This window comes from Dendropsophus ebraccatus, chromosome 1, assembly GCF_027789765.1.
Source record: "Dendropsophus ebraccatus isolate aDenEbr1 chromosome 1, aDenEbr1.pat, whole genome shotgun sequence".
NCBI lineage: Eukaryota > Metazoa > Chordata > Amphibia > Anura > Hylidae > Dendropsophus > Dendropsophus ebraccatus.
This window is the reverse complement of record NC_091454.1, coordinates 5,865,304-5,891,913: the sequence shown is the minus strand read 5'-3', so window position 1 is coordinate 5,891,913 and position 26,610 is coordinate 5,865,304. Positions and strand designations below refer to the sequence as shown.

At 48.7% G+C, this 26,610-nt stretch overlaps 1 protein-coding gene across 3 annotated transcripts; it reads right to left on the bottom strand.

Moving 5' to 3' along the window:
* Positions 1–617: 617 nt before the first annotated feature.
* On the bottom strand, positions 618–22,437 carry DCP1B (decapping mRNA 1B). Of its 3 annotated transcripts, none has more exons than XM_069964976.1 (9): positions 22,183–22,437; positions 13,568–13,608; positions 12,385–12,512; positions 4,753–4,819; positions 4,149–4,284; positions 3,444–3,563; positions 2,505–3,149; positions 2,216–2,425; positions 618–1,628 (listed from the first exon to the last, which is right to left on the bottom strand). In XM_069964976.1, the coding sequence occupies exons 1-9, from the start codon at positions 22,327–22,329 to the stop codon at positions 1,548–1,550; spliced, it is 1,575 nt and encodes a 524-aa protein (XP_069821077.1). In that variant the 5' UTR covers positions 22,330–22,437; the 3' UTR covers positions 618–1,547. The 3 variants fall into 3 exon arrangements, with proteins under 3 accessions (XP_069821077.1, XP_069821078.1, XP_069821079.1); XM_069964977.1 differs by having other exon boundaries at positions 3,456–3,563; positions 22,183–22,436; XM_069964978.1 differs by lacking the exon at positions 13,568–13,608 and having other exon boundaries at positions 22,183–22,259.
* Positions 22,438–26,610: the final 4,173 nt, after the last annotated feature.

The following is a 26,610-nucleotide window of genomic DNA, read 5'->3' as shown; positions in this document are numbered from 1 at the left end:
AAAACGTCCACAACGTGGCAATCACTGGCCACCGAAACCTGTCACCTTATAGATTTGTATATCCTGCAATAAGCCGCTGTGCATTGTAGTGTTACAGAATAGAATGAAAAATAAGGAACAAAAACAAAGCTTTTTTTTTTTTTTTTTTGAAGCACTGCTGATCTATTGGGGCGCTGCCGATCTGGTGGGGCGCTGCCGATCTGGTGGGGCGCTGCCGATCTGGTGGGGCACTGCCAATTAGAGAAGAAAGAAACGGCCGTGATTCAGTTCGTACGCCTGGAAAACGTGGATACAGTCTATGACCAATGGCTGTATCCATGTTTTCCAGACTCGGGCTGTATGCATGTTTTCCAGAAGGGACTCGGGCTGTATCCACCCTCCCCACGGAGTGGGAAGACAGCGGGATTTAAAAAGTGAACGTTCTAGTTCTGACAAATCTGAACCTCGGCTGCTGATCTATTGTTTCCAGAATGTAATTTGGCTGACTGTATCCGGTCCAGTATATCTGAGGAGGACAGATAGATCAGTGTGTGAATCAGGAGGATCAGTATGAACAGAATTCTTTCCTATCAGAGCTACGTAACAAACCTGAAAGAAATCCAAATCCACAAGGCCAGAAGAATAGGGAAAGTTTATTAAAAATAGCATTTTGGAAAATGAAATTTCATACATATTTTCTGCACAGCAGCTTTTACCATATTCATAGGCAAAAATATAGATGTCCGAACCCCCACTGTCCTACAGTCACTCCCCTGCCAGACATGGCTGATAACAGGGAGCAATGGGTGGAATTCATGGGTCCTACATTAGCTTACACATGACATTAGGCGATAACCTGCAGGCCCCTTTAAAAAGGGATCTATCTGACTTTAATACTGATGGCCTGAGCTTAGGACGGGGTCTGACACCCCCAGGGGTCCGCTGACTGATGGGGCTGTGGCCTATTCATTAATCACCAAGCACAGCGCCACACATTTCATAGTGGCTGTCTCAAGTACTGCAGCTCAGTCCCATTCAAGCAAATGCAATGCCAAACTGGTAACCACAGCCCCTTGAAGAAGCTGAGGCATAGGATAACTGGGAGTCAGACCCTTCCTCCAATCTCCTATGGATCAATATTAAAGTTTCAGAATGCCCCTTTAAAGCTTATAAATATATATATCTCAATCTCAGTATTAAAACCCCTGCAGCTTCTATTATAGCTATCCTATTCCCCTGGCGCCATCTAGTGGCCATTGTCAAAATAGATTTCTTTGTAATCTGCAGATTATTGCTCCAAACTCCGTAAAAAGAAACAAAAACTAAAAATACACTTCTGGATTTCCAAGAAAAATATACAGCTCTCTAGAATCGTAAAAAGAAAGAAAAATATTATCTACAGCTAAAAAGTCAGCAGTGAATCGTTAAAAAGAAACCCTGTCAGATGCCGAAAGTACCGGCGACAATGAATTAAAAAGATCTCGGAGACGCCGCGTCGGTAAAAAAGGCAGAAAGATGAGATGTTAAAAGCGTCATAGTGCAGATGGGCGTCGGCCATCACCGGGGTCTCAGAACTTCCTGGTGGCGCCCCCTCTGTTCAGGACGGAGACGTACGCCTCATAGATCGAGTTCAGAAAGTTCTCGTCATTCTGTGAAGGGATAAGATGCAGTGAGGAAGGATATCCATATACACATCGCCCCCTAGTGGCAGCCAAGTCAGAAAAAACGCTCAGTGTTTCACAACCTGAGGCAGAACTACAAGTCCCAGCAGGCTTTAAAGGGGAACTCTTTTTCTTTCAAATTAACTGATATCAGAAAGTTATAGATTCGTAATTTAGTTCCATATAAAAGAAATCTCCAGTCTTGCAGTACTTATCAGCTGCTGTATGTCTTGCAGGAAGTGGTGTATTCTCTTCAGTCAGACACAGTGCTCTCTGCTGCCACCTCTGTCCATGTCAGGAACTGTCCAGAGCAGCAGCAAATCCCCATAGAAAACCTCTCCTGCTCTGGACAGAGGTGGCAGCAGAGAGCGCTGTCAGACTGGAGAGTATACACTACTTCCTGTAGGACATACAGCAGCTGATAAGTCCTGGAAGACTGGAGATTTTTTTTTTATATGGAACTAAATTACAAATCTATAACTTTCTGATACCAGTTAATTTGAAAGAAAAAGATTTTGGTCGGAGTCAGAGCATGATGGGAGTTGTAGTTTAGCAGGGGTGACATAACGTCTTACCTGGATGAGGTAGAGCATAGCACTCTGGAGCTGGCTCTTGGTGAGGACGCTGCTCTGGTTACTGGGGGGCTCCTGCAGGGGGAGCGGGAGGAGAGACGATTCTTTAGCGGGGAGAGAACTGGTGTCAGTCACACAGGACTGGGAGAAGACTGCAGGAGACAGCAGCAGCGATGGGGACACCGTGGCTGGGATTTTCTGGGGCGATATCACCTGCAGGGGGCGCACAAATATACATGATGTATAGATGTAAAAGTGTCCCGGCCATAAAGGGGTTAAGAGACGTCCTTACCTGAAGCAGCGGATTGGTCTTCTCCGCCAGGGGCAGCTTCGAGGCGCCCTGAGTTATGACCGGGAATTTGGCGGCCAGCGTGGGCTTTGGGTGCATCTGCAGCTGTTGCTCCTGATGCACCAGAGTCAGTTTTTTCAGGAATTCCTGAGGAGAGATGGCCCCCGTGGACGGGGGGAGGGGGGCCGCCGCTGCGGCTGCAGGAGTCCTTTGGTTTGGCTGAGAAACGTCGTAGTAAGTGAGGGGGGCGCCCGATGAACACTGTGCCCGATCCGTGGAGTGCTGACCTTGCAGTTTATGGAGAAGGAAGTCGCCCCCACAGACGTGGTCCTGCCCTGGTGAGGGGCCTGAGTCTTCTAGCGATAGAAAGAGACTGCTGAAGACGTCTCCGGAGGGCAGGTGGCAGCCATTGTGGCAGTGCTGGCGTTCTGGGACCTCGGCGAGTGGATGCAGGTCGGCCCCTCGCACCATCAGCTTCTGGATGGCCGGACACAGCGGCTTATCAGAGGGGTCGGTGAAACGCGTCGGCTCCTCATAGGATAGGGAACGGACCACTGTCTGACGCACCACGGGGGAGTCCGCCAGATTCTTCTCTGCTTTTCCAAAGAGAGCAGTGAGGGAGAGATGCTGGGGCTCCGGGTCCGCCAACTGCAGAAAGACAGGATTAGCAAAGGAAACACTACAACTCCCACAATGCACCGCAACACGGTGGTATCCTGAGTGTTAACAGAATTGTGAATGCAGCTCTGGCTGTGACTAGAGCAGTGATGGCTAATCTTCACACTCCAGCTGTTTCAAGACTACAGTTCCCATCATGCCTGGACAACCAAACATATGGCTTTGGCTGCCCAGGTATCATGGGAATTGTAGTTTTGCAACAGCTGGAGTGTCAAGGTTAGCCATCACTGGACTAGAGGATGCACTGTATACAGGATACAACACCTTGGTGGTCACCTGGGGGGCGGCATCGCTGGGCTTTACCGCTATGGGTTTGATGAGGTTGGGGTTGGTGTGGATGGCCGACGAGCTGGTCATCATCTTGGGCTCCGAACACGGTTTATACTGTAAGAAGGAGCAGAGATGAGCAGAGTCAGCGCAGAGGAAGGGACTCTGACCGAGCCATGCGGAATCGGTTAGTTATGTCTGGGATACATAGTCAGACTATAAAGAAAAGATATAGAACCTTAGAAAACTCCTTCAAGACTGGCCTTAAAGGGGCATGAAACATCTGATGACGACACAAACTCCTACGTCTGTTCCTTGCTCGGGCCCTGGACCTCGATCCTAGGGCTCTTCCTCTTACTTTGCTCTTTGCAAAACATTTAAAAAAAATTGTTGTATGTTGGGCGGGGGAAGGGGGGGGAGCCTCTCCCCCAAGCAGTGGATTTTACCATGGAACACAATGGTAACTCCAAGGAGTGATTTGGACTCTTATCTCTTACTATGAAAACTCTTTGGTTTATATGTCCTTTATCACTATTTGGATGCAGAGTTGTTTCCGATGTTTAGGTCTGACATCAATTTAAATAAAGAATTAAAAAAAAAACATCTGATGACGAGACTCCTATAGGAATGAATGGAGAAGAGAGCTGGCCGAATATGCTCCCCCCCCCTCCATTCACTTCTATGGGCAGAAGCATCTCTCACCTTGGAGTACTCATCCTTGGCCTTGTTCAGCATCTGGAGGATGTCGACTTCCTTCCCATCCGTGTGAGGGTTCATCGGAGACACCCCGACAGTGACCGACTGCTGCTGGGCCTTCAGCTGCTCCTGCCGGGTTAAGCTGGAGAACGGGGGAGGTCAGTATATAAGAGGGATGGATGCGACCCCTGCCTGCCCGCTAGGACTCTCTATAACCTCATACAGGGTTTACATACAGATGAGCCCTATAATCCCCCCTTGTAATACTCAATGCCTCCAGCAGGTGGATTGTAATACTCAATGCCTCCAGCAGGTGGATTGTAATACTCAATGCCTCCAGCAGGTGGATTGTAATACTCAATGCCTCCAGCAGGTGGATTGTAATACTCAATGCCTCCAGCAGGTGGATTGTAATACTCAATGCCTCCAGCAGGTGGATTGTAATACTCAATGCCTCCAGCAGGTGGATTGTAATACTCAATGCCTGCAGCAGGTGGATTGTAATACTCAATGTCTCCAGCAGATGGATTGTAATACTCAATGCCTCCAGCAGGTGGCCTCATAGCGCTGATCCAGCCACTAATAATGGATCCCTGGTGCGGCTTCTTACTTGGTCATGAGTTCGGCAAGTCTTTGGCATTCTTCTTTGTTGTAGAACCAGATTCCATAGATGAGATCTGCAAGAAAAGGAAAGAGAACGGGGATCAACTACAAGTCCCAGCATGCCTTATGTTACAGTTACAATGTTCTATCCAGCCTGGGAGCTCACGGTGAACCACAAATCCCAGAACGGCGTCTCCTGTATCCTGGTCATCCATCAGGCAATGTTCTGGCATCGGTGTCACATGTTATCAGACCTGGTGCCAATCCCTGCGCCATCTCTGCCAAACTAAGCCTGGGCACTGGCTCCATCTACACATGTGAGGACTATGCCAGAGTAGTGACCGCTCCTGCTGTGCTTCTATTACATACATGATGTAGCAGAGCCGACTAGGCTAGACAAGGTAGATGTCACCTGCAGTCCTATGTAACACCACAGCTATTCCGGCTATCAGTCGCTCCTTCTTGTTCTGTGCTGGACCTCGCTCCCCCCGGTCCCGGCTATCAGTGACTCCTCCTTGTTCTGTGCTGGGTCTCGCTCCTCTCTCCCCCAGTCCCAGCTATCAGTCGCTCAGTCTTGTTCTGTGCTGGGTCTCGCTCCCGCCAGTCCCGGCTATCAGTCGCTCTGTCTTGTTCTGTGCTGGACCTCGCTCCTGGGTCCCGGCTATCAGTCGCTCCTTCTTGTTCTGTGCTGGGTCTCGCTCCCCCCAGCCCCAGCTATCAGTCGCTTGGTCTTGTTCTGTGCTGGGTCTCGCTCCTCGCTCCCCTAGGTCCCGGCTATCAGTCGCTCCTTCTTGTTCTGTGCTGGGTCTTGTTCCCCCCGGTCCCGGCTATCAGTCACTCCTTGTTCTGTGCTGGGTCTCGCTCCCCCCGGTCCCGGCTATCAGTCGCTCCTTCTTGTTCTGTGCTGGGTTGCACTCCTCGCTCCCCCAGGTCCCGGCTATGAGTCGCTCGGTCTTGTTCTGTACTGGGTCTTGCTCCCCCTGGTCCCGGCTATCAGTCGCTCGGTCTTGTTCTGTACTGGGTCTTGCTCCCCCTGGTCCCGGCTATCAGTCGCTTGGTCTTGTTCTGTACTGGGTCTTGCTCCCCCTGGTCCCGGCTATCAGTCGCTCGGTCTTGTTCTGTACTGGGTCGCACTCCTCGCTCCCCCCAGTCCCAGCTATCAGTCGCTCAGTCTTGTTCTGTACTGGGTTTCGCTCCTTGCTATCCCCGGTACCGGCTATCAGTCACTCCTCTTCTGTGCTGGGTCTCGCTCCCCCCTGGTCCCAGCTATCAGTCGCTCCTTCTTGTTCTGTGCTGGGTCTCGCTCCCCCTGGTACCGGCTATCAGTCACTCCTCGTTCTGTACTGGGTCTCACTCCCCCCGGTCCTGGCTATCAGTCGCTCAGTCTTGTTCTGTACTGGGTCTCGCTCCTTGCTCTCCCCCGGTCCCGGCTATCAGTCGCTCCTTTTTGTTCTGTGCTGGGTCTTGCGCCTCGCTCCCCTCGGTCCCGGCTATCAGTCACTCCTTGTTCTGTGCTGGATCTCGCTCCCCCCGGTATCAGCTATCAGTCACTCCTTGTTCTGTGCTGGATCTCGCTCCCCCCGGTATCGGCTATCAGTCGCTCCTTTATTGTTCTGTGCTGGGACTCGCTCCCCCCGGTCCTGGCTATCAGTCGCTCCTTCTTGTTCTGTGCTGGGTCTCGCTCCTCGGTCCCGGCTATCAGTGACTCCTCCTTGTCCTGTGCTGGGTCTCGCTCCTCTCTCCCCCGGTCCCAGCTATCAGTCACTCGGTCTTGTTCTGTGCTGGGTCTCGCTCCCGCCAGTCCTGGCTATCAGTCACTCGGTCTTGTTCTGTGCTGGGTCTCGCTCCCGCCAGTCCTGGCTATCAGTCGCTCGGTCTTGTTCTGTGCTGGTTCTCGCTCCTGGGTCCCGGCTATCAGTCCCTCCTTCTTGTTCTGTGCTGGGTCTCGCTCCCCCGGTCCTGGCTATCAGTCGCTCGATCTTGTTCTGTGCTGGGTCTTGCTCCTCGCTCCCCTAGGTCCTGGCTATCAGTCGCTCCTTCTTGTTCTGTGCTGGGTCTTGCTCCCCCCCGGTACCGGCTATCAGTCACTCCTTGTTCTGTGCTGGATCTCGCTCTCCCCGGTCCCGGCTATCAGTTGCTCAGTCTTGTTCTGTGCTGGGTCTCGCTCCTCGGTCCCGGCTATCAGTCACTCCTCCTTGTTCTGTGCTGGGTCTCGCTCCTCTCTCCCCCCGGTCCCAGCTATCAGTCGCTCCTTCTTGTTCTGTGCTGGGTCTCGCTCCCCCCGGTCCCGGCTATCAGTCGCTCGGTCTTGTTCTGTGCTGGGTCTCGCTCCCCCCGGTCCCGGCTATCAGTCGCTCAGTCTTGTTCTGTGCTGGGTCTCGCTCCCCCCTGTCCCAGCTATCAGTCGCTCCTACTTGTTCTGTGCTGGGTCTTGCTCCTCTCTCCCCCCGATCCTGGCTATCAGTCGCTCGGTCTTGTTCTGTGCTGGATCCTGCTCCCCCCGGTCCCGGCTATTAGTCGCTCCTTCTTGTTCTGTGCTGGGTCTCGCTCCCCCCGGTCCCGGCTATCAGTCGCTCAGTCTTGTTCTGTGCTGGGTCTCGCTCCCCCCTGTCCCAGCTATCAGTCGCTCCTACTTGTTCTGTGCTGGGTCTCGCTCCTCTCTCCCCCCGATCCCGGCTATCAGTCGCTCGGTCTTGTTCTGTGCTGGATCCTGCTCCCCCCAGTCCCGGCTATCAGTCGCTCCTTCTTGTTCTGTGCTGTGTCTCGCTCTCCCCGGTCCCGGCTATCAGTCGCTCCTACTTGTTCTGTGCTGGGTCTCGCTCCTCTCTCCCCCCGATCCCGGCTATCAGTCGCTCGGTCTTGTTCTGTGCTGGATCCTGCTCCCCCCAGTCCCGGCTATCAGTCACTCCTACTTGTTCTGTGCTGGGTCTTGCTCCTCTTTCCCCCCGGTCCCGGCTATCAGTTGCTCAGTCTTGTTCTGTGCTGGGTCTCGCTCCTCGGTCCCGGCTATCAGTCACTCCTACTTGTTCTGTGCTGGGTCTTGCTCCTCTTTCCCCCCGGTCCCGGCTATCAGTTGCTCGGTCTTGTTCTGTGCTGGGTCTCGCTCCTCGGTCCCGGCTATCAGTCACTCCTACTTGTTCTGTGCTGGGTCTCGCTCCTCTCTCCCCCCGATCCCGGCTATCAGTCGCTCGGTCTTGTTCTGTGCTGGGTCTCGCTCCTCTCTCCCCCCGATCCCGGCTATCAGTCGCTCGGTCTTGTTCTGTGCTGGGTCTCGCTCCTCTCTCCCCCCGGTCCCGGCTATCAGTCGCCCCCTCTCCACCATCAGACACATTATCAGTAGTGCTGGTGTTGGTGACGGGACACAGAGCACCTCATGACTATGTCAAGAGGCTCAATGACAGCCGGACGAAAACCAATGTGTGTGCAGCGTCCGGGAGCGGAGGAGGGGAGGAAGCCACAAGTGTGGGGGGGGATTAGGGACTTGGAGTGTCTGGGGTCTGGACATTTCTGCAGTATGGTGAGTGCAAGCACACTACACTGACTCCTGCTCCACCTGTACAACCACAGCGACATGTTCCACACCTTCATCCGCCAGGCTACGGCCTCCTACCGGCCCATGCCCAAGGACGCGGCCCCCCGACCCAGCCTCTTCTGGAAGGGGAACGTGGTGACAGAGACCGAGCTGGAGTATACGCATGTGCCCCCCGGAGGTAGGATATGGGCTATATATGGATGTCACTATCTGTGTATATGTAATATATATATATATATATATATATATATATATATATATATATATACACACGACTGTTTATATATGTTAATGTTTGTCTGTATATGTATATATTTATACACAGTCACGTATGCATCGTATAGTCACATACTAATATATATATATATATATATATATATATCTCAGTCAGTCGTGTGTAACGATGCTGCTGTAAAAAGTTTTCTGCATATGAGTAACTTACATCCCAAAATAATCACGGCACGGTAGATGCCGTCACATGTCATGTATTGTTTATTCCTGAGGGGGGGCACATACTTTCCATAAGATAAGATAGAGACAACAACTAATACATCACATAGTGCCAGGAGCCGAGGGCAAGGTCAGGGGGAAGGTCACACATCATATGTCTCCCTATAACTACCAGCAGAATAGTGAGTGCAGCTCTGGGGTATAATACAGGATCAGTAATGTAATGTATGTACACAGTGACCCCACCAGCAGAATAGTGAGTGCAGCTCTGGGGTATAATACAGGATGTAACTCAGGATCAGTAATGTAATGTATGTAGACAGTGACCCCACCAGCAGAATAGTGAGTGCAGCTCTGGAGTATAATACAGGATGTAACTCAGGATAAGTAATGTAATGTATGTACTCAGTGACCCCACCAGCAGAATAGTGAGTGCAGCTCTGGAGTATAATACAGGATGTAACTCAGGATCAGTAATGTAATGTATGTACACAGTGACCCCACCAGCAGAATAGTGAGTGCAGCTCTGGAGTATAATACAGGATGTAACTCAGGATCAGTAATATAATGTATGTACACAGTGACCCCACCAGCAGAATAGTGAGTACAGCTCTGGAGTATAATACAGGATACGTCTTTCCAGTAAGATATAATTAATACAACCGGTCAGTGGAAGTTGAGGAGATGCCAGTAGAGGGCGACTGGAGACCTGATATTTGGGGACATATAACCCTGAGCCAACAATCCATCAGGGTTTGTGTAGCGGTGGAGCGGTCTCCTCCCGTCCCGCGGTTGTTTTGTGCTCCTGACAGGAGACCCCTCCCCCGGCACGCAGCAATTACATGCCGCTAATAATAAGAAGTAAATCTCCGGGAGAATTGCCGGGCGGCTGTCATAGCGGAAAAACTCGGCACGAGGGTGAACAATGGTGCGAGCTCCCGGCACGGCGCGGCCCTTTATCTCATTACAATTGCGCGCTGTCTCTCTCTGGCGATCCGGATCTCGCCGTAGGCTGCGCTGTCATGAAGGCAGCAATTACATGCAAATAGCAGAGAATAAGAGCCGCGCTTTAAGCCGCCATTCCAACCATTTGTTATTTTGTTCTTTATTTGTAAATTACGATTTTTTTTCTTGTGATTTTTGTGCAATTGATAATTTTAATAACCAAAATGATATCTGAGATTATGGAGTAGTGTTCCCCCTATCTGATGCAGAACTACAACTCCCAGCATGCCACAGGCTCGTGAAGAGAATGCTTGGACTACAGTTCACACTGACACTGAATACTGACAGCGGGTCCCATCAATGTCCAGAGTCTCGCCTCTCATTGTGTGCACGGAGCATGCTCTGCAGCGTTGCATCCTGGGAGATGTGGTGTTTACAGCAATGTAGGTCTCTGATAGAGGGATGTGGCGCACATCTGACAGGCTGTGTGATAATGCGGGGCCCGGGGGCAGGTGCCTTCCCTATATATTTATACTCCCGTAATTACAGCGGCAGCTGCTCGCTCTAGGATCGGGGCGGCTCTGCTGCTGTCAGTGGGAGTCAGTCAGGCTCCCCGGGTGCTCCGAGCTGGAAGTAGAATCTTAGATTTGCTTAAAGGTATTATCCAGGATTAAAAACACACAGACACTGTCACACAAAAGCAGCGCCACCCCTGTCCTCAGGCCGTGTGCGGTATTACAACCCCATTCCCTTCAATAGACCTGAGGAAAGGGGAAGGCGGCCATGTTTCCCTAAGCTTGCATAACCCCTTTAATCGGATACATGGTGCAGCGCTTAAATAGACCCTCTAAGTGGCCTCCGCAGATCGTCAGGTCTCTATCCTGCTATGCCGCACACCCAGGATCATCTCAGCTTCTCTAAGGGATCATTGTCACATTGTCGTTTACGGCTACTCCGGGCGCAGGAAGCGACTCTTATTCTCCGGAGTGATGGAGGGATCAGCGGACCACTCAAGTGCAGATCCAGGAATTTACTACAGAGATCCCTGCCCCCGCACTGTCCCTGCTGCAACCACTTTAAGGAAGAATTGTAAGGCTGACATTAGAAATCTCCTGCTGCGTTGCATTGTGAATAGTGTGGGGGTCATGTATAGTAACATAATGAAGGGTGCAATGCATTGTGGGGGTCATTTATAGTAACATAATGAGGGGTGCAATGCATTGTGGGGGTCATGTATAGTAACATAATGAGGGGTGCAATGCATTGTGAATAGTGTGGGGGTCATGTATAGTAACATAATGAGGGGTGCAATGCATTGTGGGGGTCATGTATAGTAACATAATGAGGGGTGCAATGCATTGTGGGGGTCATTTATAGTAACATAATGAGGGGTGCAATGCATTGTGGGGGTCATGTATAGTAACATAATGAGGGGTGCAATGCATTGTGAATAGTTTGGGGGTCATGTATAGTGACATAATGAGGGGTGCAATGCATTGTGGGGGTCATGTATAGTAACATAATGAGGGGTGCAATGCATTGTGAATAGTGTGGGGGTCATGTATAGTAACATAATGAGGGGTGCAATGCATTGTGAATAGTTTGGGGGTCATGTATAGTGACATAATGAGGGGTGCAATGCATTGTGGGGGTCATGTATAGTGACATAATGAGGGGTGCAATGCATTGTGGGAAGTGTGGGGGTCATGTATAGTAACATAATGAGGGGTGCAATGCATTGTGGGAAGTGTGGGGGTCATGTATAGTAACATAATGAGGGGTGCAATGCATTGTGGGTAGTGTGGGGGTCATGTATAGTAACATAATGAGGGGTGCAATGCATTGTGGGAAGTGTGGGGGTCATGTATAGTAACATAATGAGGGGTGCAATGCATTGTGGGAAGTGTGGGGGTCATGTATAGTAACATAATGAGGGGTGCAATGCATTGTGGGAAGTGTGGGGGTCATGTATAGTAACATAATGAGGGGTGCAATGCATTGTGGGAAGTGTGGGGGTCATGTATAGTAACATAATGAGGGGTGCAATGCATTGTGGGAAGTGTGGGGGTCATGTATAGTAACATAATGAGGGGTGCAATGCATTGTGGGAAATGTGGGGGTCACATATAGTGACAATGAGGGGTGAAATGCATTATGGGTAGTGTGGGGGATGTATAGTAACAATGAGGAGTGCAATGCATTGTGGGTAGCGTGGGGATCATATAGAAATGTAATGAGAGGTGCAATGCATTGTGGGTAGCGTGGGGGTCACATATAGTAACATAATGAGGGGTGCAATGCATTGTGGGTAGTGTGGGATCATATAGAAATGTAATGAGAGGTGCAATGCATTGTGGGTAGCATGGGGGTCACATATAGTAACATAATGAGGGGTGCAATGCATTGTGGGTAGCGTGGGGATCATATAGAAATGTAATGAGAGGTGCAATGCATTGTGGGTAGCGTGGGGGTCACATATAGTAACATAATGAGGGGTGCAATGCATTGTGAGTAGTGTGGGGATCATATAGAAATGTAATGAGAGGTGCAATGCATTGTGGGGATGATGTATAGTAACAATCATTATACAGCCATCATCTAGTGAGCTGTGATGCAGCATGTGTACCTGGTGCCTGTGTGCTGACACCCTGAGCGCCCCCTGCAGTCGTCAGACAGTATTAGCAGTGGATCCCCGGTGTCGCTCGTACTCACATCGGGCGTTTCTATACAGCAGGAAGGGATCTTGTAGCTGGAACTCCAGGTCCTTGGTGATGGGCTCGGTGCGGTTCTCCATGCTCAGCCGGTTCATGATGGTGAAGCCGTGTTTGGGGGAAGCCGATCTATGGGGGAGGGGAGCGAAAAGAGACAAACCTGTCAGTGTGATAGAGCTGGAGAGACCCAAAGAGATCAGTCCAGTGTAAAACTACAACTCCCAGCATGCCTAGAAGCCTTTGATGTATACCTTTGGCTTTCCAGGCATGATGGGAATTGTAGTTCTGCAACAGCCGGAGGGCCGAAGGTTCCCCATCCCTGCAACAAAAAAAGGTCTCTCAAATCAACTGGTGCCAGAAAGTGCCTGAGATTTGTAATTTACTTCTATTAAAAAATCCTGAGTCTTCAAGTACTTATCAGCTGCTGTATGTCCTGCAGGAAGTGGTGTATTTTCTCCAGTCTGACACAGTGCTCTCTGCTGCCACCTCTGTCCATGTCAGGAACTGCCAGAGCAGGAGAGGTTTTCTATGGGGATTTGCTGCTGCTCTGGACAGTTCCTGACACGGACAGAGGTGGCAGCAGAGAGCACTGTGTTAGACTGGAGAAAATACACCACTCCCTGCAGGACATACAGCAGCTAATAAGTACTGGAAGACTGGAGATTTTTAATAAAAGTAAATTACAAATCTATATAACTTTCTGGCACCAGCTGATTTGAAAGAAAAAACAATGATGGTGAACTATCCCTTTAAACAATGGCCACCAACATACAACTATCCAGCTGTTGCAAAACTACAATTCCCAGCAGCCTTCAGGTGTCAGGGAATAGTAAGAGTTGTAGTTATGTGACAGCTGGAGGTCATAGACGTATATAGCATGAAGTGGTGACGCTCTATAACTGCTCTCACGCCTGTCACTCAGCTGCCACCTTCCTGCTGTCATCTATGGGAGCCGAGCGGATGGGAGGGGGGTCTCACACTGACAGGAGGAAGATAAGGAAAACACACAGCACCATACATAGAGGTGCTGGGAGCCCATCACCCCCTGCTGTGCTGAGACTCTGTTACACTGTATCAGTACAGATCTATACAGACCGAACGCATCTGTAACAAACCCTCAGCTGTGAGAGGCACAAACACATCCCGACCACTAACAGAGCTGCAGAACCTCCCTGTATACTCACCGGGTGTATACAAAGAGCGTCCCCTCCACATCAGTCTTCTCCTGCAAGACAAGAGAGAGACAATCTATTACTCTCTGGTATCAGCCATGTCAGGCTGGGGGGGGGGGGTGTAGGACAGGTATATACAATCTATTACTCTCTGATATCAGCCACGTCAGGCTGGGGGGGGGGTGAGTGTAGGACAGGTATATACAATCTATTACTCTCTGGCATCAGCCATGTCAGGCTGGGGGGGGGGGGGAGGTGACTGTAGGACAGGTATATACAATCTATTACTCTCTGGTATCAGCCATGTCAGGCTGGGGGGGGGGGTGACTGTAGGACAGGTATATACAATCTATTACTGTCTGGTATCAGCCATGTCAGGTATATACAATCTATTACTCTCTGGTATCAGTCATGTCAGGCTGGGGGGGGGGGGGAGGTGACTGTAGGACAGGTATATACAATCTATTACTCTCTGGTATCAGCCATGTCAGGCTGGGGGGGGGGGAGGTGACTGTAGGACAGGTATATACAATCTATTACTCTTTGGTATCAGCCATGTCAGGCTGGGGGGGGGAGGTGACTGTAGGACAGGTATATACAATCTATTACTCTCTGGTATCAGCCATGTCAGGCTGGGGGGGGGGTGACTGTAGGACAGGTATATACAATCTATTACTCTTTGGTATCAGCCATGTCAGGCTGGGGGGAGGAGGTGACTGTAGGACAGGTATATACAATCTATTACTCTTTGGTATCAGCCATGTCAGGCTGGGGGGGGGTGACTGTAGGACAGGTATATACAATCTATTACTCTCTGGTATCAGCCATGTCAGGCTGGAGGGGGGGGAGGTGACTGTAGGACAGGTATATACAATCTATTACTCTCTGGTATCAGCCATGTCAGGCTGGGGGGGGGGAAGGTGACTGTAGGACAGGTATATACAATCTATTACTCTCTGGTATCAGCCATGTCAGGCTGGGGGGGGGGAGGTGACTGTAGGACAGGTATATACAATCTATTACTCTCTGGTATCAGCCATGTCAGGCTGGGGGGGGGGGGAGGTGACTGTAGGACAGGTATATACAATCTATTACTCTCTGGTATCAGCCATGTCAGGCTGGGGGGGGGGGGGAGGTGTAGGACAGGTATATACAGTCTATTACTCTCTGGTATCAGTCATGTCAGGCTGGGGGGGGGGGAGGTGACTGTAGGACAGGTATATACAATCTATTACTCTCTGGTATCAGCCATGTCAGGCTGGGGGGGGGGGGAGGTGACTGTAGGACAGGTATATACAATCTATTACTCTCTGGTATCAGCCATGGCAGGCCGGGGGGGGGGGGAGGTGACTGTAGGACAGGTATATACAATCTATTACTCTCTGGTATCAGTCATGTCAGGTATATACAATCTATTACTCTCTGGTATCAGTCATGTCAGGCTGGGGGGGGGGAGATGACTGTAGGACAGGTATATATAATCTATTACTCTCTGGTATCAGCCATGTCAGGCTGGGGGGGGGGGGAGTAGGACAGGTATATATAATCTATTACTCTCTGGTATCAGCCATGTCAGGCTGGGGGGGGAGGTGACTGTAGGAAAGGTATATATAATCTATTACTCTCTGGTATCAGCCATGTCAGGCTGGGGGGGGGGGTGTAGGACAGGTATATATAATCTATTACTCTCTGGTATCAGCCATGTCAGGCTGGGGGGGGGGGGGGAGGTGTAGGACAGGTATATACAATCTATTACTCTCTGGTATCAGTCATGTCAGGCTGGGGGGGGGGGGGAGGTGTAGGACAGGTATATACAATCTATTACTCTCTGGTATCAGCCATGTCAGGCTGGGGGGGGGGGAGGTGACTGTAGGACAGGTATATATAATCTATTACTCTCTGGTATCAGCCATGTCAGGCTGGGGGGGGGAGGTGACTGTAGGACAGGTATATACAATCTATTACTCTCTGGTATCAGCCATGTCAGGCTGGGGGGGGGGTGACTGTAGGACAGGTATATATAATCTATTACTCTCTGGTATCAGCCATGTCAGGCTGGGGGGGGGAGGTGACTGTAGGACAGGTATATATAATCTATTACTCTCTGGTATCAGCCATGTCAGGCTGGGGGGGGGGAGGTGACTGTAGGACAGTTATATATAATCTATTACTCTCTGGTATCAGCCATGTCAGGCTGGGGGGGGGGAGGTGACTGTAGGACAGGTATATATAATCTATTACTCTCTGGTATCAGCCATGTCAGGCTGGGGGGGGGGAGGTGACTGTAGGACAGGTATATACAATCTATTACTCTCTGGTATCAGCCATGTCAGGCTGGGGGGGGGGGGGGGTGACTGTAGGACAGGTATATACAATCTATTACTCTCTGGTATCAGCGATGTCAGGCTGGGGGGGGGGTGACTGTAGGACAGGTATATACAATCTATTACTCTCTGGTATCAGCGATGTCAGGCTGGGGGGGGGGGTGACTGTAGGACAGGTATATACAATCTATTACTCTCTGGTATCAGCGATGTCAGGCTGGGGGGGGGGGGTGACTGTAGGACAGGTACATACAATCTAGATGAGTGACATCACTCCCATCCCCACATGCTGCTCTATGACAGTGACCTGCAGGGGGCGCTGCTCTCTTACTGTTGTGCAGCTCTATCATTTAGCTCTGTGATCCCAACCTGTGACTCTCCAGCTGAGAAGAAACTAAATTGATCATCAGGAAATGTTGGGAGTTATTGTTTTCCCTTCATCTTGCCCTATGGATCTCACCAGAATCTATTTACTAGACAAACAAAACATTTGTTCTCATTTACTCTGTGAACTGTTTCACAGCAGCACAGAGTATTTCAGGACGGTAGTGGGCTGATCTTATGGAGGCCAAGGACATGTGACAAGGAGGAGGAGGATGGAGACAACTGGAAGAGCCCACAGCAGCATAGAGTATTTCAGGAAGGCAGCATGGTGATGTATTAAGGGCAATGACTGGTTCACAGGAAGGATGGAACTGAATGATACAGGAGCAGAGGCCACAGCAGCACAGAGATTGTCAGGAGAACAGTATGCTGATCTCATGAGGGGCATTGAGATTAGATACAAAAGGGCTGTATGTAACAGAGAAGGAGAACTGAGAGTGGGGGAAGCAGAGCCACAGCAGCACAGAGCCTCTCAGGAGAGCCGTATGGATTTTATGAAGGAAGAGATGGGAAATGAAGCAGAGACCACAGCAGCACAGAGTATTTCAGAAGGGATCTGTTCTTTAGGCTAAGAAGTCATACTAATGCAGCAGGATCCTAAAATCCGGCTCTCTGTAGTCTGGCAGGTGTCCCCTATATCTATAGCACATCCCCCTATATCTATAGCACACCCCCCCTATATCTATAGCACATCCCCCTATATCTATAGCACATCCCCCTATATCTATAGCACATCCCCCCTATATCTATAGCACATCCCCCCTATATCTATAGCACCTCCCCCTATATCTATAGCACCTCCCCCTATATCTTTAGCACATCCCCCTATATCTATAGCACCCCCGCTATATCTATAGCACATCCCCCTATATCTATAGCACATCCCCCTATATCTATAGCACCTCCCCCTATATCTATAGCACATCCCCCTATATCTTTAGCACCCCCCCCTATATCTATAGCACCCCCCCCCCCTATATCTATAGCACATCCCCCTATATCTATAGCACATCCCCCCTATATCTATAGCACATCCCCCTATATCTATAGCACCCCTCCCCCTATATCTATAGCACATCCCCCTATATCTATAGCACATCCCCCTATATCTATAGCACCCCTCCCCCTATATCTATAGCACATCCCCCTATATCTATAGCACATCCCCCTATATCTATAGCACCTCCCCCTATATCTATAGCACATCCCCCTATATCTATAGCACATCCCCCTATATCTATAGCACATCCCCCTATATCTATAGCACCCCCCCCTATATCTATAGCATCCCCCCATATCTATAGCACCCCCCCATATCTATAGCACCCCCCCATATCTATAGCACATCCCCCTATATCTATAGCACCTCCCCCTATATCTATAGCACATCCCCCTATATCTATAGCACCTCCCCCTATATCTATAGCACCTCCCCCTATATCTATAGCACATCCCCCTATATCTATAGCACATCCCCCCTATATCTATAGCACATCCCCCTATATCTATAGCACCCCCCCCCTATATCTATAGCACATCCCCCTATATCTATAGCACATCCCCCCTATATCTATAGCACCCCCCTATATCTATAGCACCCCCCCTATATCTATAGCACATCCCCCCTATATCTATAGCATATCCCCCTATATCTATAGCACCCCCCCTATATCTATAGCACATCCCCCCTATATCTATAGCACATCCCCCTATATCTATAGCACCCCCCCTATATCTATAGCACATCCCCCCTATATCTATAGCACACCCCCCTATATCTATAGCACCCCCCCCCCCTATATCTATAGCACCCCCCCCTATATCTATAGCACATCCCCCTATATCTATAGCACACCCCCCCTATATCTATAGCACACCCCCCCCTATATCTATAGCACATCCCCCCCTATATCTATAGCACATCCCCCCTATATCTATAGCACATCCCCCTATATCTATAGCACATCCCCCCTATATCTATAGCACATCCCCCTATATCTATAGCACCTCCCCCTATATCTATAGCACATCCCCCTATATATATATATATAGCACCCCCCCCTATATCTATAGCACATCCCCCCTATATCTATAGCACATCCCGCTATATCTATAGCACCTCCCCCTATATCTATAGCACATCCCCCTATATCTATAGCACCTCCCCCTATATCTATAGCACATCCCCCCTATATCTATAGCACATCCCCCCTATATCTATAGCACATCCCCCTATATCTATAGCACATCCCCCTATATCTATAGCACATCCCCCTATATCTATAGCACATCCCCTATATCTATAGCACATCCCCCTATATCTATAGCACATCCCCCCTATATATATAGCACATCCCCCCTATATATATATAGCACATCCCCCTATATCTATAGCACATCCCCCTATATCTATAGCACATCCCCCCTATATATATAGCACATCCCCCCTATATATATATATATAGCACATCCCCCTATATCTATAGCACATCCCCCCTATATCTATAGCACATCCCCCTATATCTATAGCACATCCCCCTATATAGCACCTCCCCCTATATCTATAGCACATCCCCCTATATCTATAGCACATCCCCCTATATCTATAGCACCCCTCCCCCTATATCTATAGCACATCCCCCTATATCTATAGCACATCCCCCTATATCTATAGCACATCCCCCCTATATATATATATAGCACATCCCCCTATATCTATAGCACCCCCCCTATATCTATAGCACATCCCCCTATATCTATAGCACATCCCCCCTATATCTATAGCACCTCCCCCTATATCTATAGCACATCCCCCTATATCTATAGCACATCTCCCTATATCTATAGCACATCCCCCTATATCTATAGCACATCCCCCTATATCTATAGAACCCCCCCTATATCTATAGCACATCCCCCCTATATCTATAGCACATCCCCCTATATCTATAGAACCCCCCCTATATCTATAGCACATCCCCCCTATATCTATAGCACATCCCCCTATATCTATAGCACATCCCCCTATATCTATAGCACATCCCCCTATATCTATAGCACATCCCCCTATATCTATAGCACATCCCCCTATATCTATAGCACCCCCCCTATATCTATAGCATCTCCCCATATCTATAGCACCTCCCCCTATATCTATAGCACCTCCCCCTATATCTATAGCACATCCCCCTATATCTATAGCACATCCCCCCTATATCTATAGCACATCCCCCTATATCTATAGCACATCCCCCTATATATCTATAGCACATCCCCCCTATATATCTATAGCACCTCCCCCTATATCTATAGCACATCCCCCTATATCTATAGCACATCCCCCTATATCTATAGCACCTCCCCCTATATCTATAGCACATCCCCCCTATATCTATAGCACCTCCCCCTATATCTATAGCACATCCCCCCTATATCTATAGCACATCCCCCCTATATCTATAGCACCCCCCCCTATATCTATAGCACCTCCCCCTATATCTATAGCACCCCTCCCCCTATATCTATAGCACATCCCCCTATATCTATAGCACCTCCCCCTATATCTATAGCACCTCCCCCTATAACTATAGCACCTCCCCCTATATCTATAGCACCCCCCCCCTATATCTATAGCACCTCCCCCTATATCTATAGCACATCCCCCCTATATCTATAGCACATCCCCCCTATATCTATAGCACCCCCCCTATATCTATAGCACCCCCCCTATATCTATAGCACCCCCCCTATATCTATAGCACATCCCCCTATATCTATAGCACATCCCCCCCTATATCTATAGCACATCCCCCTATATCTATAGCACATCCCCCCTATATATATATATATAGCACATCCCCCTATATCTATAGCACATCCCCCTATATCTATAGCACATCCCCCTATATCTATAGCACATCCCCCTATATCTATAGCACATCCCCCTATATCTATAGCACATCCCCCTATATCTATAGCACATCCCCCTATATCTATAGAATATCCCCTTATATCTATAGCACATCCCCCCTATATATATATATAGCACATCCCCCTATATCTATAGCACATCCCCCTATATAGCACCTCCCCCTATATCTATAGCACATCCCCCTATATCTATAGCACATCCCCCTATATCTATAGCACCCCTCCCCCTATATCTATAGCACATCCCCCTATATCTATAGCACATCCCCCTATATCTATAGCACATCCCCCTATATCTATAGAATATCCCCTTATATCTATAGCACATCCCCCCTATATATATATATAGCACATCCCCCTATATCTATAGCACATCCCCCTATATCTATAGCACATCCCCCTATATAGCACCTCCCCCTATATCTATAGCACATCCCCCTATATCTATAGCACATCCCCCTATATCTATAGCACCCCTCCCCCTATATCTATAGCACATCCCCCTATATCTATAGCACATCCCCCTATATCTATAGCACATCCCCCCTATATATATATATAGCACATCCCCCTATATCTATAGCACCCCCCCTATATCTATAGCACATCCCCCTATATCTATAGCACATCCCCCCTATATCTATAGCACCTCCCCCTATATCTATAGCACATCCCCCTATATCTATAGCACATCCCCCTATATCTATAGAACCCCCCCTATATCTATAGCACATCCCCCTATATCTATAGAACCCCCCCTATATCTATAGCACATCCCCCCTATATCTATAGCACATCCCCCTATATCTATAGCACATCCCCCTATATCTATAGCACATCCCCCTATATCTATAGCACATCCCCCTATATCTATAGCACATCCCCCTATATCTATAGCATCCCCCCATATCTATAGCACCTCCCCCTATATCTATAGCACCTCCCCCTATATCTATAGCACATCCCCCTATATCTATAGCACATCCCCCCTATATCTATAGCACATCCCCCTATATCTATAGCACATCCCCCTATATCTATAGCACCTCCCCCTATATCTATAGCACCCCCCCCTATATCTATAGCACCTCCCCCTATATCTATAGCACATCCCCCCTATATCTATAGCACATCCCCCCTATATCTATAGCACCCCCCCCTATATCTATAGCACCTCCCCCTATATCTATAGCACCCCTCCCCCTATATCTATAGCACCCCTCCCCCTATATCTATAGCACATCCCCCTATATCTATAGCACCTCCCCCTATATCTATAGCACCTCCCCCTATAACTATAGCACCTCCCCCTATATCTATAGCACCCCCCCCCCTATATCTATAGCACCTCCCCCTATATCTATAGCACATCCCCCCTATATCTATAGCACATCCCCCCTATATCTATAGCACCCCCCCTATATCTATAGCACCCCCCCTATATCTATAGCACATCCCCCTATATCTATAGCACATCCCCCCCTATATCTATAGCACATCCCCCTATATCTATAGCACATCCCCCCTATATATATATATAGCACATCCCCCTATATCTATAGCACATCCCCCTATATCTATAGCACATCCCCCTATATCTATAGCACCCCCCCTATATCTATAGCATCCCCCCATATCTATAGCACCTCCCCCTATATCTATAGCACATCCCCCTATATCTATAGCACATCCCCCTATATCTATAGCACCTCCCCCTATATCTATAGCACATCCCCCCTATATATATAGCACATCCCCCCTATATATATAGCGCATCCCCCTATATCTATAGAATATCCCCTTATAGTCCGGCACATCCCCCTATAGTCCGGCACATCTCCCTATAGTCCGGCACATGACGGGCGGAGGCTCCGGGGCTCTGTGTGATGGATCCCGGGCCCCGGCACCACCATGAGCCGCAGCTCGCCTCTCTCCCCCGGCTGTGTGTGTCAGGACAGTCCCCGGCTCCGGCCCTCCCCCCGCACTCACCCACTCATTGGCCTTGTGGCTGAAGGTGTACAGCGCCACCTGACTCGCCACGTCCACGATGCCCTGGATGTAGGGGTCCTGCCGCCGGAGAGCCGCCAGGCTGATGTCCAGGCCCCGGCCGAGCAGAGCGCTCCCGGGCGCCGCCATCTTGCCTCAGCTTCCAGTCCGGGCTGAGCGAGAGCCGAACCAGGGCAGGGAATCGAGCGCCGAGCGTCGTCACCAGCAGCAACGAGAGAGCGGGTTACCATGGAGACGCCACACTGCAGCATACAGGGGGAGATGACTCCGCCCCTCACTGCGTCAGATCATGTGACTTGTCTATAGTCATAAACTTAGGGGAGAGTAATCGAAACTACAGCAAGTGAAACTGTGGTTGTCCATAGCAACCAGTCAGTAAGAATCTGGTTACTATGGACAACTTATTATTTTGCACTAATTTTAACAAATTACTCCCATAATGACAGCTTCTGTAAAACTACAACCCCCATTATGCCTTCAGCTCTTGGCATGATGGGAGTTGTAGTTTTGCACCAGCCAGGGAGCCACAGGTGAGGGAACTCATATACATCTCCCCATAACACCTCCTAGTATTTCGCACCCCCTCCACATGCTGTTCTTCTCTTGTTGGCACGGCGCTCGCATGCGGTAATGAAAGTGTAAATGGCGGCGGCCGGTGACGGGGAGTATTGATCACGCCGGGTATTGATGGAATCTGTCCACAGCTCTTAAGTTTACAAACCAATTCATTCCCTCCCAGAAGCCGCATCCTGGCAAGAGAATGAAGAGTCCCCGGAGGAGGATAAACGCTCGGATACATTAACTTATGGCGTGAACGTGCGCACACCATGCATCTACTAGGAGGATATCATAGTGCACCTTAAAGAACCCCTCGCCTCCCTACAAATGGCGGCTTTAGTGACTGGTTTGGATTTAGCGTAAAATTGCGTTACTTTAATAAGTGGAAAAAACTTGACCCAATACTGTCTACAGCTGAGGGTTTGTTACAATTGCTGCAGTGCCCTAGTTTTGTTGGATAAGAGCAGGGATTGGCAGAGGACTGGCACAGGGCAGCGGGTACACGGGGAAGTCCTTATCGTTATGGTGCAGGAGCGGAGGGTGAGATGTGATTAGGGGGTAGTATCAGCTCTGGGGGCGCTGGGTCTGTTCCTGATCACTCATGCAGAACCAGCCAGTGCACACCCAGCTGTCAGATCAATGTGTGGGAGGGTGGCAGTGCCAGCGAACCAGCTGCTGCCTCCACACTGCGCCATCCGCAACATCTCCCCGACCCCGTAATACAGCACCGCTCCATCTATCTATCTATCTCCTATCTATCTATCTATCTCCTATATATCTCATATCTATCTCCTATGGGCGGACACAGACTGCAAAGGGCACCTGTGCAAAAAGTGTGTTTGGGACCCATAACCCATTCGTATCTTCACCTTTCTGCCTTGAAGCTGCACACATCTGTATGCCCGGGTATCCGGTATGTGTCCTGGTGTCTCGGGAGAGGGCCCTATAGCACAGATGCCAGGGCCCACTAAAGAACTGTACTGTAGTCTGTGCAGGCCCCAGTGTGGGGCTGGGGTACCTGTGGCCACCAATAGAACTGATTATGGGGGGCACCCAAATAAAGAACCCATCAGAAGCGACATGCTGACCTGGTCCCATCTTGGACTGATCTATCTGTGACCACAGCTGCCTGAATAACAACAACTACAACTCTCAGAATGCCTTACACTTATGAAGCTCTCAGAGAATGCTGGGAGTTGTAGTTTCCGAGGGGACGACCCCTTGAGTTGTCTGCTTGTTTGTGCTTTAAATCCCAGCACACCCTGAGGACTTCAGACTGCAGTAAATGCTGGGAGATGTAGTGTTTGCAGCTGTTGTACCTGCAGGGTCCTGGATGCATTGTACACTGGATGCTGTGTGGGGGATGGAAGTGTATAGCTCAGAGTGTGGAAGTGACCACAGAATAGCACTAATAGGGGATAGAACAAAGGGGGCCTTAATCACTGTGGGGGCACAGGGGGAATACGTGTACTGTATGTGTCTGCACAGGTGGGATACATGTATTGTATGTGGCTGCACAGGTGGGATACATGTACTATATGTGGCTGCACAGGTGGGAGACATGTACTGTATGTGGCTGCACAGGTGGGATGCATGTACTGTATGTGGCTGCACAGGTGGGATACATGTACTGTATATGGCTGCACAGGTGGGTTACATGTACTGTATATGGCTGCACAGGTGGGTTACATGTACTGTATATGGCTGCACAGGTGGGATACATGTACTGTATGTGGCTGCACAGGTGGGATGCATGTACTGTATGTGGCTGCACAGGTGGGATACATGTACTGTATATGGCTGCACAGGTGGGTTACATGTACTGTATATGGCTGCACAGGTGGGATACATGTACTGTATGTGGCTGCACAGGTGGGATACATGTACTGTATGTGGCTGCACAGGTGGGATACATGTATTGTATGTGGCTGCATAGGTGGGATACATGTACTGTATGTGGCTGCACAGGTGGGATACATGTACTGTATGTGGCTGCACAGGTGGGAGACATGTACTGTATGTGGCTGCACCTCCTATCTATCTATCTATCTATCTATCTATCTCCTATCTATCTATCTATCTATCTATCTATCTATCTATCTATCTATCTATCTCCTATCTATCTATCTATCTATCTATCTATCTATGTCCTATCTATCTATCTATCTATCTATCTATCTATCTCCTATCTATCTATCTATCTATCTATCTATCTATCTATCTATCTCCTATCTATCTATCTATCTATCTATCTACCTATCTCCTATCTATCTATCTATCTATCTATCTACCTATCTCCTATCTATCTATCTCCTATCTATCTATCTCCTATCTATCTATCTATCTATCTATCTATCTATCTATCTATCTATCTATCATCTATCTATCTATCTATCTATCTATCTATCTATCTCTTATCTATCTATCTCCTATCTATCTATCTATCTATCTATCTATCTATCTATCTATCTATCTATCTCCTATCTATCTATCTATCTATCTATCTATCTATCTATCTCCTATCTATCTATCTCCTATCTATCTATCTATCTATCTATCTATCTATCTATCTATCTATCTCCTATCTATCTATCTATCTATCTATCTATCTATCTATCTATCTATCTATCTATCTCCTATCTATCTATCTATCTATCTATCTATCTATCTCCTATCTATCTATCTATCTATTATCTATCTATCTATCTATCTATCTATCTATCTATCTATCTTCTATCTATCTATCTCCTATCTATCTATCTATCTATCTATCTATCTCCTATCTATCTATCTATCTATCTATCTATCTATCTCCTATCTATCTATCTATCTATCTATCTATCTATCTATCTATCTATCTCCTATCTATCTATCTATCTATCTATCTATCTATCTATCTATCTATCTCCTATCTATCTATCTATCTATCTATCTATCTATCTATCTCCTATCTATCTATCTCCTATCTATCTATCTATCTATCTATCTATCTATCTATCTATTATCTATCTATCTCCTATCTATCTATCTCCTATCTATCTATCTATCTATCTATCTATCTATCTATCTATCTATCTATCTATCTATCTATTATCATCACCATGGAGTGTACAAGTAATACAGCTCCATACAGCTCACATCCACATAATACCGCCATATATTATATATTTCCTCTAAGGATTTCGGCCCTTGGGCATTTACACCCAGTGGTCCCTTTAAATAATAGTGCGTTGTGTGGCTGAGATGAATGACCCCTGTAGAGTGCGGCCCCCTCCCCGCTCAGAGCCCCCGCAGTGACTTCCCGGAGGAGTCTCCTGGCTCTCTTATTATGTAACGTATGTGCGTAGCGCGCGCTCGGCTCTGCATTATCTCAGCTGGAACATTAAACATGGTGGATCCTGTGTAAATAGGAGCGCACATTATTTACAGGATTTCACCACAAATCCTGCAGACCGCCAGCTACCTGCCCACGGACGCCTGGAGTAAATCACCACCGACTTTTCCCGGACGCCGCGCAATTATAGAAATTTGTTCAAATTGTAATTGAGTTACATTGTGTCATCCCTTAAAGGGCCAGTCCCATTTCTCGCATGGCCACAATTACGAGACGTCTTCATGTCAGTGAATAGAAACATTTCATACATGAGCTAAAGACCTGTGGAGACCTGATAGTTCTCAGAGCTGAGAGTCTGTTACAGTGTGCCGGCCGGGCCCCAGACACCCCCTGATCCCCCCGTCTTGGCTCCTGCGGTTTTTGGTGAGACGTCTCACATTCCTCAGGGCTTCAGAGACTCTATTGCCAAGTTTGAGTCCAGGACATGATGCAGCCGTGCAGAAATAAACAGCAGATTC

What these genes read in the sequence shown, in the direction of transcription:
- DCP1B (XM_069964976.1), bottom strand. Translation starts at nt 22,329, where the DNA reads ATGGCGGCGCCCGGGAGCGCTCTGCTCGGCCGGGGCCTGGACATCAGC. An exon ending in ACGCTCTTTGTATACACCCG is followed by an intron (nt 12,513 to 13,567) that starts GTGAGTATACAG and finishes CCTCCCCCATAG; the next exon opens with ATCGGCTTCCCCCAAACACG. An exon ending in CCAAGGATGAGTACTCCAAG is followed by an intron (nt 3,564 to 4,148) that starts GTGAGAGATGCT and finishes TCCTTCTTACAG; the next exon opens with TATAAACCGTGTTCGGAGCC.